The sequence below is a fragment of the Nelusetta ayraudi genome, unplaced genomic scaffold (assembly GCF_046127955.1).
Source record: "Nelusetta ayraudi isolate G7.1 ecotype Tasmania unplaced genomic scaffold, CSIRO-AGI_Nayr_v1 ptg000004l, whole genome shotgun sequence".
In the NCBI taxonomy this organism is placed as follows: domain Eukaryota; kingdom Metazoa; phylum Chordata; class Actinopteri; order Tetraodontiformes; family Monacanthidae; genus Nelusetta; species Nelusetta ayraudi.
The window spans coordinates 10,256,474-10,272,778 of record NW_027466054.1 but is presented as its reverse complement, the minus strand read 5'-3'; the positions used below and the strand labels follow the sequence as shown (position 1 = coordinate 10,272,778).

General features: G+C 44.9%; 1 protein-coding gene across 3 annotated transcripts in view; it reads left to right on the top strand.

Annotated features, from left to right (window-relative positions):
* The first annotated feature begins 1,601 nt into the window (after positions 1–1,601).
* The window catches only part of sorbs2a (sorbin and SH3 domain containing 2a), a 43,737-nt gene continuing 29,033 nt past the window's right edge, over positions 1,602–16,305 (top strand). For 2 of the 3 annotated variants that reach the window (XM_076034039.1, XM_076034033.1), the window contains exons 1-3: positions 1,602–2,219; positions 8,079–8,258; positions 15,904–15,959. In XM_076034039.1, coding sequence (XP_075890154.1) covers positions 15,950–15,959 — 10 coding nt within the window. In that variant the 5' untranslated portion in view covers positions 1,602–2,219; positions 8,079–8,258; positions 15,904–15,949. The remainder of the gene's footprint in view (positions 2,220–8,078; positions 8,259–15,903; positions 15,960–16,305) is intronic. The other variant, XM_076034048.1, reaches the window with a different exon arrangement.

Genomic DNA, 16,305 nt, shown 5'->3' with positions numbered 1-16,305 from the left:
CATGTTCAATAACCTCTGAATACTCCAACCAAGACATCAGGCTATTCTTCCATGTTTAATGAACAAACTGAATAGTTTTGTTAATTTATAGAAGCCATCCCTGAACTGAAGATTAATGTCAGATCACGAGAAGTTTATTATTATTGAGTCTATATTCTTAATTGTTAATCAAGTCTTTCTCTCAATCAATGTATAAAAGTAGAGTTATTATTATCAAATGGAGTCAGATTAAATTAATTATTATGTATTTTACTTTGAAATCCTCACCTTGACACCGGAACGACGGAATACGTATTGGGGAGATATTACTATTTGTGTCTAGATATTTCCTCCCCTACATAAGTGGAAGTAGCCTGATGTACTGGGCGTTTCTTATGGCAGCAGATACAGAATAGTACCTTCTTTTTTTCTTTTCTTTTTTTTTTTAGAAATAAATAAATAATACAACTTGATTTTTTTTTTGTTTGTTTTACACTTCTCAGGATAATGCGTAAAAGCCTCAAACTATTGACAGGACAGAGTAGGGGTGGGACAACTTTTTGACAGGTGGGGCCACAATGGTTTCTAAAATGTGATAGAGGGGCCAGAGCAGGAGCAGATGGATGGATTGTTTTGGTGACCCACCTCATAGGAGAAACAAATATATCATGGGATATGTACAAAACATGTGTTTTAATGTCAATTGAGAATTGTAGTGACCATGTGTCCTTTTTATTGATCTTGTCCTTGGTATCCAAACTTAACAAAAAAATCGAATTAATCAAATCAAATGAACTGGCCACTAAGGCACCGAAAGGAGTGAGTTTACGCAGTGACAGAGGCCATTGTCCAGGTGAAAATTTTAAGTTTTTAGTGATTTATTGCCCCATATGCTTAGCAGACCCATATATAAAGTATAGAACACCCAGTGTTCCAGAGTTATAGAATAAATAAATAAATTAAAAATAACAAATAGCTCCAACAAAAATGAACAAAGCAAAGTTACAACAAAATATGTCTCTGAAGCCCCACGGTATTTAGCACTTTATTGATTTAATGACTTACTTACTATTAATATTATTTATGTTTGGCGGGCCAGATTAAATAGTGAACGGGCCGCATATGTCCCAAGGATCGTAGTTTGCCCATGTCTGGGATAGGGAATACGAGATCAATGTTAAATTGACTATGCACTTGAAGAGCACACAATAGGACCAGCAAGACTTTCCATTTACAACAACAACAACAGAAACAAAAACACATTACACAGAAATATAATCACAAACCACCAACTAGTCCTAGCTGAGGCTGCTTTGAGAAGCTGACGGGACGATAACGTGACACTGTCCTGTTAGCCGCGTTAGATCCAGGCGGTCATGCAGTCAGTCAGTCAGGCAGGCAGGCAGTCAGGCAGGCAGGCAGGCAGTCAGTCAGTCAGGCAGTCAGGCAGTCAGGCAGGCAGGCAGGCAGTCAGTCAGTCAGGCAGGCAGTCAGGCAGGCAGGCAGGCTAGCTGTGCCCCCTGCCAGCACAGTGATTGAACGGCGGGCGTTGCCATGGCGACGCTCAGACCCAATGAGAAGCAGCTCGCGTCCCATACTGTTGCTGAATGGGAATAACAGAGGCCATTTTGCGCACGCACGCAGCCGCGGCATCATTCAATAACACTAATAGTATTAGACGGAAACGGGAGGCAGGTCTGGTCCATTTCTGGACGGAACGAGGCTGGCCGAGAGGTGTGACGATAGGAGAAGCGGCTCCGGCCCGCCGCCGCTTGAAGTACAAAAAGAGGGACATGTAGGAACTATCAGTTAGAAGGCTCGTGTCTTTAGGGAAGTGGGAGAAAGAGGAGGACTGACGGGCCGGACTTCACCGCACTGCTCCTACCCGAGCGAGGCGAGCCCCACTGACCCGGGAGAGGGAGGAGGGCGAGGTAAGAGGGAGGGCGAGGTAAGAGGGAGGTGCCTTCAATTTGACCGCCCGCCCGGAGGAGAGGGACGACATCCATGTGCGGCGGGGGAGAGGGGGGGAAGAAAAGAAAAAAAAAAACCCAAACAAACAGGTGTACGCTTTCATCACGCCTTCGACTGCCGCACTCCGCTCCCGGGGTTTCAGCGCTTTGACCGTGTGCACGCCGGCGCCTGTTCTGGAGGAAAGAGGAAAGGACTTGTCACATGGAAGGAGCCGAGTGTCTGACGACATGTCGCGGAATTAGTCGAGGGAGCAGCCGGGCATTTTTAAGGTAAGGCAGCGCCAGACTCGTGTGGGTCTTTCACTGCCGACCTCAGCCCGAGTGTGGCGGCGGTGCGAAACAAGAGCCAAAGTGCCGTGTCTTCTTGCCGAGGTAAATGGACTAGTTTAAACCCGTCACGTTCAATAACAGCAGCAGCAGCAACAACGACCCTGGCGCGACCGGGCCAAATGAATCACCCCATCCGGATGCGGTAAGGTCGCCGCTTGAAGTGCATTCCGCTGGATCTCTGTTTCCACGGCGCTGACGGGAGATGCGGTCAGAATGCGTATTGAATATTCCTGCGGTAAAAGAAGAAAAACATTCCCGTTCCTTTGTAACAGTCGTCAGGAAAGGTCACAACTAGAGGAGGCTTGAGAGTAATACACGGAAATTTAGCTGGTCGTGTTTATTAACCTAAATCTCAAACGCTTGGGATAATCTCTATTGTTAGCTTTCACCTCTACTCTGCTGTGCCGTATTTTGCGTGCTGCGAATGGAAAACTGTGCACAGCTATTGTAAATCAGGATTATCTTCTCCACTTTTACAAAGCAGAGGGGTGAAAGTGTTGGTTAACAAATAAAACACTTTATTTGATTTGACTGCAATACACAGATACAGATTCAAATAAAACATTTAAATGCAAAGCAATTATCGGACATTTCCATCTATAATAGTGTCTTTTCCTAGTCAAGGATTTAAGCATTTTACTGAATTCCCGCTGCACTGCTGCTGTAGTCATACATACGATGATATATTTCAAGAGGCATTTATGTTTAAATTGCCAGCCATTTATATTGTTAGCCCTACAGAAAGTAAAGGAGACAATGCGCTGCCCCTTCCTGCTAACATGTGGAGTAGGATGATGTAACGAGGAAGTAAAAAAATGAAAAGGCCGGCAGCCATGGATTTTATCTGTAGGACCCATTTGCATGATGGGTGAAAGGAGAGTGGGGGAGGGAGGTGTTCACCTGGATGCAGCGAGTGTAACACTATCACTCCGGGAACTATACCGCTCCCAGTGTGCCCTAACTGGCCCCATTGCAAACTGCAGTGGTGCCATTGTTGTAGTATTTTATGCATCTCTACGATTGCGTACTAGTGTCTTGGACTTAAGAAGAGCCACGGCGGGGTGCAATATGACGAGCAACAGTTGGCCGCCAGCTCGGCTTGTGGGGGGACCCGGCGCTCACCGGGCCAATAAACAACCTCTCAATCGGACATGAATATACACACTTCATGGATGATCAGAGCAGTACCACTTGATTGATGAGCCTCAAAGTATTTGTCTGTTAATGTTGACTCTGTGGCACCTGCCAGTTTAGAGTAACCGAGAGGCTCGCTGTGCGCGGACGTGCGTCTGTAAGTTCAAGAGTGTGAAAATAGAGAGGGATTGAAGCTGCCCAATGAGGAATAGGAGAATGTGATACATTTTGTCCCAGTGCAGAATGTAACGGTGTAACGATTACGCTCTGTCACTCTCTAAATCTTGCTCACACACACAAACACACACTAGCACACATAAACACTTGTATTTGTTTAAATCCTTGTCCCCAGGCTGCCCTCCTTCACACAAACTGATGTCATATCTTGAGTCATGTGTTACATACATTTTCTTCCAAACTCTTACACCCGGAGGCAACCTATATGTTATGTTTTTAACTAAGGCTTCCTCAAACACGTTGACATGTTGATCTCGACCTCTGGCTTGAAATTAAAGGAATTTGCTATTAATACCAGTTGATGTGAAACGCATCACCGTAAAAGTAACTCCTGACACCATGTTAGAAAATAAAGCTCCGGCCCGGTTCACATCTTTTATTTAGCAGAGTGCAGAATAAGATGCTTCGCCATGTCTTGCCTGTCACTGCTGCTAAAATTGTAATAAGAACACATGGTGAAGCGATGTATGAACACAACAAACACAGCGTCGTACTGACTTGCGCATCATGACCAGATGAACATGCTTGATGTACCATTTCTTCTAGATATCCAATCCAAATACATCCCAAAATATTTAGTGAAGTATCGACACAAAAAGTGGTTGTCATGCATTTGAATTTCTATTAATTTGTGATTTTCCACCTAATGAGTCTTGGCAGCTTTATTTTAAAGCTTTTTCTGTGACTTAACAAGAGTTGTCTTTTATTTTGAGCTACTTAAGGCAAATGGGGTGTTTTTTTTCAGTCAGGCATAAAAAGCTAATTCACTTGTTCCCTGCTGCATGAGCTTTGTGCAGCATCGACAAACACTCCCAATTCTTATGTAGTCACCGCTCTATTTCTGCAAAACTGATCTTTTTTTTAAACAACTCATTCCTCTTTTTTCAGATTAAGAAAGGCTTTTTTTTGCCATATCTGTTAATTACACACTAAAATGGTTGGCCTGTAATGTCATGAAAAAGACGTGAGCTGTTGACGTTGATTGATATCCATTTGAGGTGGGTTGTGCTTAAAACAGCTGACCACTCAACTAAAGCCTTATATTAGTTGGGAAATCCCTGGTTGAGTCCACCACCATGGCTGTATACGCTGCGGCGCCAAGCAGTTAAAACTTGGAATGCTCTTACTCAGTGGCCTCGTGGATAATTTACATCCAGCACTCTTCATCTAAAATATGTGGTTAGATTCTATCACACGTTTTGAAAGAATTACCTCATTTGCCACATTTTAACTTTGCAGCTCGGTTTTGGTTGACCGGTGCCGCAATACAAACGTCAAGTTGCTAGCTTGTGTCGCTCGACAGCCTTGTGTGTTGTTGTAGCAGAGCAGTACTACAGTTGCCAGATACGCGCTGTCTCCGGGGAATACTACATTTTTCCCTTTATGATCTGCTTCCCAGTTTTAAGCGTTTTCCAGTCAGCGACACTCACTGATGTGTCAGTGCTCAGCTCGTCTGCTTATTATATCCCGCCACTTCACTGGGAACGGCCAGGTCCCGCAGAAGCTGATAATGAATTAGGTGTTGAAACTGGATGGGCGAGACCACTTCGATGCCACCGCCAGCGGTACTCCTCAGTGGCTCGTAGGTCAAAGTGTCAGCGCGTTTAACTGTGACGGCGTGTAAGCATCCATAAAAATAGTTTACCCCGACGCCTTTAATGAGATCATTCCGTAGCTGCTGTTGTGTCACGCTGCTTCTGAATGTGTTAGATTGACGTGCAAAATTTGGAACGATGTATTTTGAGGTCACGTTTAAGCTAGGAGACTTCTCATCGTCCTTAATCGACGCCCTGTGATCGGAAACGCTTGTTGGCCCAATGCTGTCATACTTACTCACTTACCAAACATAAAAGCTTGAAAGATTTGATGCCCGCAGTCACCAGACGCGCCTTGTGCTGATGTAGAAGTCTCGCCGTTTTTGATTCGAACGTTGGCACCAGGTTTGCTGTGAACCGAGCCTGTTTATTTCCATGCACTTACACTGATTGGTCCATTTCAGATACAGAAGTACACCCTGGGGGAGGCTGCAGACTGAGATAATACCAGTAGTTGCTAGAGTTGTTGCTATACCGGTGCCAGTATTGCAGGTCAACCCTGAAGTCTACCCATCTGATGGTGGGTTGTGTTGCATCTCTAATTTGCCCTGCCTTGCAACAGAGTTTTTCCCTCCAGAGCACTGAAGGTGCTTGTGCGACAGTCGATTCCACTTGGCACTCTCACAACACCCTGCGATGCCCTGCAACAAACACAGTAGTCTCGCAAAGATCTCTTACGGCATTCTTTATTTATCAGAGATGGGGCTGCACTCACTTCGCAGTGGAATCCCTGACATCTGTATGCAACTGATTTTTTTGTTTTTTTTTAAACTTCTCAAGTTTCCAGTTGCTATAGATGGCAAGTGACCTGCATAATTTCAAATCTGTCCACAACATCACAGACATGCAGGGTAATACATACATATCTGTAAGATCATAGGGTTATGTATTTCCTGTAAATGGGTACTCGGGCAGGTGGGTGAACAAAGTCAGGGTCTTTTAAGCAGTCGGAATGATGTTACATATCTCAGATGAAGACTCAGTACTTTGTTGTACTAAAGTTATTTGTCTAGCAATGATTGGTCCAATGAATGAAGATGACGTGTTCTACGCTGTTAAACTTGTGATCCATATCATACTCTCATTCACCGCTAATCTAGCTGGAGTAAAGTTTGTCTCTTCTTTTTTTTTATAGTAACGGCTGAATTCTTCCCAAGTGTCGCTGCCAGCAAATCTGTTATTCGCAGATTTATCTGCTTGTTTTTGTTTATTGTCAAGTACGGGTGTGAAGTGAGGAGGTGGAAGTTGTCCAGAAAAACATATTGCACAGTAGCCGCCTGCTCGGTTTTAGGTGTCTGGGGCTCTAAATATGAGAAGCTAATAGCAGTAGTTACATCATCATTCTGGGAATAGCAGGGAGTCTGGGGTCTAGAGGTGCTTCTGCGTGACCTCTCTCCTGCGTATATGCAGCCCATGCGCGTGTGTGGTCATCTCCCAAAATACACATTCCTGTATGGATTACAGAAGAGCAACATTATTAATGACGCAGGTGAGTGGACACATAATTAGTCCGTGTATTTACACACTGGCCTGACAGCGGCGGCACACGGATTATTTGTGATAAAGACTCGGGTGCGGCCGCGTGTACGCTTGCACATCCCCGAGCGGCCCTTCTTCACAGGCAATCAAAAGTGTCAGCGGCGGGGAGTGAAGGAAAGTCTCATGTGAGAACGATTTGACACTGCTGTCAGTTTCTTTGTGGAGAGGGCCACTTTACATAGCCCCTCGCTGACGACACTGGCTCCCGTGTGACATGAAAGCCCCAGAGGAAAGACAAGTATCTGGAGACTGTGGCATGGCCCTCTCTGGCTTTTCATCAGGCCCTGTTATTGAATTATAGATATACATGATCCTGTTTTCCAATGCCACATTTCAAAACAATTGGATTTCAGCATTTTTGGGTATTGGCAAACCAAACTGGATAAACTTTATTGATTAAACTACTATTTATTTACTATTTTTGAGTAATTTGTAATTCTTGGCTCATATCAATTCCCCTAATTTGAGAAAAAGATACACACATATATATATACAAGATAAAACAATAAAACAGGCAAAGATTCCATTTTCTGAACAGCACCTATTAAATCCAGCTAATTAAAATCACTTGATATGAGTAAATATGTCTCAGGTCAAACATATTTGCACTAGAAGGTTAATATTTTTAAGTGCATGAATGCACAAAGTGTGTTTGTACTGACTATGCAAAAAAAAAAAATGCAGCGTACTTGGGTGCACTTAAGATGGTCCATTGTAGATCGATGAACGTTTCGCACCCTAAGCGAATTCCATATGAGTGAATGAGCTGAAGCAGCATATTTTATTGCAATTCTTTATTGCAATTGATCCCTATTTTCATGTTTTTTTCCCTATTCGTTGTCATGGTGTCATTGTTTTCTCCTAATTAAAGATAAACTACGGTATTGTAACATTACAACATTGCCCTTTACCAAGAGCTGCGCACCAGCTGGCGCTGTTTGTGTGAAAGTGTGTTTAGAAATAGTTTGTCTTTGCGTGCGTTACCTTGTGTGTGCCGTGTGGTATGCGCGCATGCAAACGTGTGCCCGTGGTAAAATAGAGATAGTCAGCCCTGTCACTTTGCCCCCTCCCATGTACACGGGGGGTTCAGGGGGGCGGTGGTGGTCGGTGGTGGTGGTGGTGGTGGTGGTGAGGGGGGGGGTAACTTTCCAGTCTCATAGACGAGCATGCCTGATCTGAAAATAGCCGTATCTGATCACTGCTTCACCCAAACAGGGAACTCTCGCTTCCTCCGTCACGCCCCCTCTTTGGCTCCCTAACTTTCTCCTTGTTCTTTTGTTTCTGTGTGTCCCAGGCATTAAAGGGGCCTAAGCGCTGGGAATAGAACCCCGGGACTGGAGGAGAGGCTCGACCTCGGCAGGGGAAAGAAAAGAAAAGGAAAGAACAAAAGAAGAGAGCGGAAGGAGAAGTGACTCACGGCTCACCTGCACCTGACTCTCCCCACCTCGCCGCCGTTCCTTTGCTTTTTATGACGGTAAGGGCGGCACTTCTTGATGGTTTCTGCTCCTGCACAGCGCAGGTTGGAGAGCTCAGGCTTTCGGGTTAAGTGCAAGAGATAATTTGTGCCTTTTTCCGAGCTGATGTTTTTGTCGTGCACATTTTAACGACAGAGCGTTGTGTCGTGCACTTGTCTTTTCCGTCAAACCAATGAGAGACCAAAATGTCTCAATTCTAGGGTGCATTTAAATGCACAAACAGATCACACAAGGCTGTGAGTGGCCGGGATGTGCCTTAGTTGGTGCCTAAAGGGAATTCTAATAAAATTGTGAATAGATTTTACGGCGCTAGAAGACTCTAAGGGGATTGTATTTATTTGTCCTGCCAAAGCCACAATGACAGAGTGAGAGTTGAATTTTTGTCTTTTGTGACAGTGGACAGGGGAAATGGTGTCAAATAAAACTTGCAGCGGCGACCGCAGCCACCTCAGAAATAGCTCAAGGAATTAAGTTTGATTACAGTTTAGTGTATTTAATGTCAACCGAAGGTTTTAAGGAAAAACGGCAGGACCTGGTTGTCAGGTTGTCTGTAAGACCGTTTTTGATTGGTAAGATTGTTTTGGACAAATCCACCTGTTAGATGGTTTCTGTGTATCGCTTCATTCTTTAAAACAGTTGTACACTGTTCAATGTAAAGCGCTTTGGGTCCTTGAAAAGTCTTATATAAATCCAATCTATTATTATTATTGTTACACATTGGAAAAAAAGTGTTTCCAAAACCAGCCTCAGCTTATTCACAGTTTTGCCCCAGAATCGCGTTTTCCGTCCTTGTGTCTCTGCTATTTGCCCACATATCTGGTTACACACGTTTTGTGTGGTGTCCTGTTTCCAGCTGAACAAAAGCCTCGCAACAATCCATCCATTAGGACGGTCTCGGAGGTGTTGTGGAATGTCACCGTGACCCCTTGGGTACACAGTGAGGTGTGGTTCCTGGTGCTGGACCGCAGCGCCGCTCTGCTAGGTTTCAAAAAGTGGCTCTTTGTTGCTTTTTTCCGTCATTGCTAACACATAGTTTGCGTTTGCAGCTTAAAAACTAAAATTCCTGACGCTTCCTTGTTCTCTTCCGTTAGTGGACATTTGTTTTAAAGCAACTCCCGGGCGACTACTGAAAGATCAATCATACGTCCGTCAGAGTTAATATGGAAATATTTGTCGATAACATTTGAAATTGAGAGTGACTGTTGGTCACTGTTGAATAAACAAAACCGGTAATAAAAACAATAATTTGTCACTGACAAAAGGAGGCTATGCTAACAAGACTGATTAATTAACTGATTATTAATTAAACACTCTTTAAGTCGAGCCGAGTCTAAATCCGTGTGTTCCCGAGATTTGTGTCTTTCTCATAGAATGAAGCACACTTGAGTCGCTCCTACAGTTCAAGTTGTTTATCTGGTTTTGAGAGCGATTATTTTTGGGCCTGTCAAACTTAACAAGTTAGTTAGGAGTAAAACATCCCAGCACGCCTTACATGAAGAGCATAGAGCACGTAAAGATTATACCGATGATCTGGACAACCTTAGAGGGTGAAGGGTCCTGTCTAATGGCCGTAAATATAGCACCCCTGCTAATCAAGTTGCTCTTATCTCCACGCTCGACACTTAACACCGCTACCTGGGGAATCCAGACTATGTTTGGGGAATGTAATCTTAGCCACAACTGATATACATTCTGCGTTAGTGGAGACCCGGACTTGCGTCACTTGGCTGTTTTTGAAATATTTCTGTCTTGTTGTTATTTTTTTCTCTTGAACAGATTTGAGAAATTCAATTTCAGTTGAAAACGAAGGTCTTGACCGACTGCAATAAGTGACTGTGTCTTTTTGTAATTTCTTAAATTGAATCTGTCTTCTTACAAGTTTGCGCACAGGGTTTTTTTCCCCAGCCTCCTCTTTTTCTCCCAGCGTTGCAAATACGCCACCGTGCTCCGTCGCCAGACTTTGACCCGCTGCTTCGCCATCCATCCACGTGCTTTATGCGTCTGGATCAACTCATCTCTGGATTCGTCTAAATGCGTCTTCTCTGTTGGGGCCTCTCGACACGTCCGCTGTCAACCGGACAAAGTGGTCTGCATTTAAAGCCAACGTCGGGGGGGGTGAAAAAAGCTTGAGTTTCCTCTTTGAGCTGACCTTGCGTAGTGCAGCCCGTCAGGTGCAGCCATCGTCTCGGCCGGATCCAGGAGAGCGGAGGCCCGTCTTCTTATCGCAGCTCTTAACGAGCAGAGACAGAGCAGCTTTAGCGGCGCTGTTTACTGATGAGGCTGCGTCCCCAGACGGCATTAGCCAGACGGCTTATGTAACGCTGCATACTAATATCAATAAGTTTCCCTCTCTGCACTTATTGCTTTTAATGCTATCCCTCATCCTGCCGTCTTTTCACCAGTATTAGGCGGCGCTCAGCGCTCAGACGCGCTCTTCGATATTTCACCTCTCCCAGCGTGCAGCGAATGCAGCTTCGGCCCAGTGCGGCAATGGTACGATAACAGACCCAGGAATTGTCACATCCAATCCATCCATCCTGCTCCGCCGCCCCTCCCCCCACCCCCACCTCTCCCCGCCCGCCCGCCGAACCCGCAGCGTTCGGGGGCTTGCGTTGCGTAATTGCATTAGCGCTCTCAGGCCAATGGCCCCCGCTCGTTAGCGGGCCGGTGATGCAATCTGCGGAAAAGACACACGGGCCTCTGTTGTTAGCAGCATGGGCAGCGAGTGGGCATGCGGGGTCAGCGTATTGACCTCCCGCGTCCATTCATGCGGTCGGTGGGGGGTCTGCTAATGAGTGGCGAGGTCGAACAAACAAGTTTGATAAGAGAGACTTTGTTGGGAGATGGTTGTTGTTCAACTTGCGGTGGAACCTGCCCGGCCTGCCGGAGAATGTTGGAACAGCTCCCTCTTTGAAAGTGACCTGCATCTGTCAACTGGCGGCTTTGTGCCGCTGACGGCTTGAGAAAGGGAAGTTTCGAGCGAGACGATATCCGTCTTGCGTGATTCACAAGGAGGTGGATAAAAAGTACAAATTCTTTGACGGGACATTTTTTTTTCTTTTTTTTTTTGGCAACTGGCTTGGTTTAAGCAGGATAAACATTCTGATGTGTGCACGCAAGGATTTTTAACATTGCAGCTAAGAAGTACCCGTCAGCAAGGACTTAAAGGGACTTAAGCGCTTAAATGCCCCTTGATATGGATTAGATCCAAATATTGAATTTTCAATTCACAGCTTCTTTTTTTTTCCTGAAAAATGACGACGCGGTTGGGAAGTCATCAGCTTTACAGTAAAACTGGCAGACGAAGAGGGGAAAAGAGAGCGGACGGGCAGCTGCAGGACGGCTTTGAGTTAATCAAACGGCCTCCTTGTGCAGTAGGTATTTCCTCCTGGCCGGACTCTTATTTTGATTCCCACGTCCGTCTGTTCATTCTTTCCGCAACCCCATGGGCTCCCCACTTTTTCCCCACAAATATGCACAACTAAAACATCTCGGTCTCACCAGCGCAGTTTTTGGAGTGAAGGAATTCGCATCCGACAAATTCGACCTTTTTTGGACGGGCCGTCTGGTCAGCGGAGTCGTTGAGATCTCCAGGGAAGTTCCGAGCGTTCAGAATAGCGAAATAAGACAAAAAAACGTCTGTCCAATGGCCGATGGTTTTGTCTTTTAAAAAGCCATTTACTATTATAAAGTTTTCACATTCACATACAGAGTGGGTCCTCCAATGAGGAGTTGAGTTCATGATGTCACCCTGGATGACTGGATCTCGGATGGAGCGGGGACATGAGATAAACCGAGACTGACGTTTTACTTTGTTAGCGGTGCGCTTTCTGACCATCAGACGCTACTGGGCCTCTAAATAGAAGCGTTAAGGAGCTTAATCTGCTGACATCCTGCGTCTGTGCCTCTGTCTGAGAGACCACTCAAGGGTCTGGACCTCCGAGACCATAGTCTGCTTATCTCCGGAGGCCTTTCGCCTTCTCCCGTCATCGTGCAGCCACATGCACTTTGCAATGACTTTGTCTATTTCTTTCTATCTTTTTTTTTAACCAAATCTCCTATTCTAGATTAGGGTAGATTACCAGCTCAGTGGCCTAGTGGCAGAGTGGAGAGGAGATGGTGGGTTGTGTCCGTGCGTGGACAGGTCACCCTCCCAGCTTGGCTTGGCACGCAGCGTGGAGAGCTGGACAGTGGGAGTTTGGATCACCAAATGATTCCCGCGCACGGCTCCGCTCGCTGCTGCTCGCTGCTCTCTCAGGGCACGAGAGAACACGTTTCACACACTTGGGTATGTGACGATTAGTGGGACTTTAACCTTCAAGATGTAATCTTAACCACTATATCCCTTTCCCTGACCTTAACCTAACCTATTCTCAGTTCCTGCCCTGCCTCCAAAGTTAAGCCTCTGCCATCAATTTCTGGAAAAAGTTTTGAGGGAAAAAGAGGCTCGGACAAAATGTCCTTATTTCACAGCGCATTTCATATTTCAGTGCTACGCTTGTGTGCAACCACTAGTAAAATTCCTCTTTTGGCATTTTAGTTTCATATTGCAAAACATAGAATGTGTGTGCACTTAAAATAGGGAATAATGATGCATTTCAGTAATTCCTTTGCTGCCATTTCAGTTAGTGTAATGAAACTGATCTCTGTGCTCCTTTATGTTATGGGAGAGATTCCTGCCTTTTTTAACTGACAGCTGAAGAGTAGCAAAGGGCTGGGGCTAGGGCCAGAACTCCTTTGCGGCTTGCTAACGTAAATAATAATACATAATTATGTGGTGTAGGCGGCCCGTTGGCGGTCAAAAAATTTTTTTTTTTTCCTTGATAAGACATGAAGGAAAAGACAACAGTTTATTTTTCCTCGTGAAAGAGCGGTCACATTCGAGTCTGACATTTGTTTTGTCTGCGCCACGGCAGACTGCCAGTAACTAATGGCATTCTGGCGCGTGCTCTTTCAGGACATGTTTGTGTTTGTCTTTCCTTTCTTTTGAGCGCCTGTTTTTCAGGCAGGCTTGCAGTTTTTAATTTTTTTTTTAACACGTTGTTGCTTTCTCAGGACACACAGTCTCAGGATTCAACCCTCAATTCACTCATGATAAAGGTAGGGTTACGTGGGAGGTGGTGTCCTAGAGGCTTTTTTCAACTAATTATGTTAAATAACAAAAACATTGGTGCGATTTTAGATCTTTGAAAAAAAATAGAGATCACATTACCTGGGAATTAACCGTCATTCATTCATTAACAGTCCATGGCGATGGGGTGACCACACCGGGACTAAAGACAAATCAGACTTGATCAGTTTGTGGTGCTGGTGGCTTTTAGCTCTGACCTTTATCCTTGTACTTCTGCAGCTTTTACTCTGTAATTACAAAAAAACTAGCATCCACAGAGACCCACCAGCATCCTGATTACAGTGGTTGGATATACCACAGCCAGGCTAGAAAGACAAACTGACTTAATAAAAAGCTTGTCATAGTGAAGTATAGAATAAGTATAGAATAAAGGTCTTAAACTTGTATTTGGCACATTTGGTTTACATTCACGAACGATGAGGTAGGATTCAGTGCTGATAAAAGTTGTCTGAATGTGCTGTAACCTCCGTTTATTAGCATAAATAAAGCAGTGATCCGTGTTTGAAAGGGTTAGAAGATTTATTGTGAGCCCTCCATTTCTGGCATTGCCAAGTATTCAAAAACATATTAAATATAAACTTTCAGCATTTCACCCGCCAGCCGATCTGTCCCCTGCTAGTCGGTATTTAAAAGCTTGAGAAAGTTCCGTCGGTGCGAGCAGTCGGAGTTGTTGGGAGGCCGGAGGCGTCGCGGCTGCTGCCAGGGTGTTTCTCCCTGCGCCCGCTCATAACGTTACACCGCGGCCACAGCTGCAGCGTCGCCACCGATCTGTCCCCAAGAAACACGATCCTGTTTATAATCTGACCATCGTTTAGACGCCGACTGTCTGCGACGCCAGACCCGTGATTTACCCCGGCGAGTGTGCGCCCGCGAAAGTCTTCTCACAGATAGATTTATGAGCGCGCACTGTACCAGGGGGCTGCATGAGGTCCTGACTCAAGAGTCTCCTCGGTGTCCCACGGCTCACCGCCTGCTTCAAGTCATTCCATCTTCCGCTTCATGTGCCCTCATTCACAACTGACTCCATACGTGCTCGCAATACATTTCCTGTGCATGGAGGTTCATTATTGTATAAATATGCACATATAAATTCATTGTTTTTTCTTCAGCTTCTTTACCATAAAAAAACCCCAGTCAGGCTGCCTTCATGCCCTTACGTCTGTGCTGAATTCCACCAGTGAATAATTCAGACCTCAAGAATCACAGAATTTCAGTTGAGCATTTATTGCATTAAATATACCCTCAAGCAACCAATCACGTCACAGTCTTCGGCTTCAGAAGAAGTTGCCTTTAAAGGCTTCTTTTAAATAAAGTTCAACATTTGACTTCAATTTATAGAGAGACATTTTAATTCACATGACATTATTTACACATACATTATTTTCTTTGAGAGATTTTAAAAACATGACATGAGGATTGTGTGTTGTGAACATTTTCCCTGCCCTTCCACAGACAAATCGGAGGCTTAATATAGCGTCATCATTTTTGCCCTGGCATGTGCCGCCGTCTATTTTTATGACTTTTTCCGTGCCTTCATTGTGTATCGGTCGTCTCTCATTTATATGTTGAGATGTTGATAACGGCGCCGACATGCGTGCGGAACCAGGCCGGCCTTGTTTATGGGATAGCTGTTTACATACCGGACGTGCAGCCGCGGCAGGCTGTCACTTTCAGCGTCCGCCGGGCACGCCGAGCCCCGCGATGACACGGACGAATGTGTTTGCGCGGCGACGCAACAGTCCACGTCGCTGCTTTTCATCTTTGCAGCCAGTCACACCAAGTCGCACACCGTGCTGCGGCGCTTCCAGGAAAGTCTCCTCGTATAGAAAATGGGCCGGCTGTCTTTTGTCTAAGTGACATTAATCTGTTTGTGTTTGTCTGTTGGTTTAAGTTCAACTTCTTTTGTTCGATTTCCGCAGCGCTGCTTCTAGAAAATGAATGAAAAGAATGCAAGTGTGCTTGGCGCCCCGCCAGCTACAACGTCCTCTGCAATTGTTCGTTTTTTTTTTTAATGTGTCAAAATGTAAATCACCAAGTATTGGTATAAGCCAGTGTTAAAGGATTTAATCAGGAATTCGTAATCTTTTCAGGCCTTGTTAATCATCGTCATAATTCGAGGCTATTTGCTTTTCAGTCACGCTGTTTAGAATTCAGATTACACTGTCATGTTCTGTCCTCTGCCCGCCAGTTTTCTTGAGATAGCCATGATGTATTGCGAAGGAAGCCGAAAATTGCGATTATTCGCTTCATTGTCCAAATATTGTCAATCTACTCGCTATTTCTCATCACACTCACTTTGCGCCATTTAAGTCACTGGACCAACTTCAGCGCAAAAGCCAATCACACGGTGGGAAACTGGCAGCCTTCCAAAATAATTGCTTACTTTTCAGATTTCATTCAGAATTTGTCAGCCTTTCTTGTGGGCTTACTGCTGCAGTTTAATGGGTGTCTTGCTTTCCAGAGATCTTTGAAATTGCTTTGCATGAAAACACTTGCGTTCTTTTGTTTTGCAGGGAATCGTGTTGTCTTGCAGTCGGCCAGTCAGAAGTGCTCTTCAGTATGAATACAGGTACGCTAGTAGTGCACACACAACACCAACCCACCAATCTAAAGTACAGAAAGTCGTCCCGTTCAAACCCGTTTACGACAGCGTCCAATCAGACAAGCCATGACTGCTCCTTTATTCTGTAATACAGGTTTGGAATCACAGTTGTGCTAATGTTGAAGAATCTATAGAACATTTCCCAGTTTCCACTCAGCAAGAAATCCTGAGCTGGTGCAATAAAAACCAGGCTGCTTATATGCATGTTTTTTTGTTTTGTTTTTTTTGCTTGCTGGTTTTTACCTTCCTGGCTGAGTGCATTGCTGTGTGCTTTTGTTTTTGTGTATGTGCATGTGCATGTATGCTGCTGCTG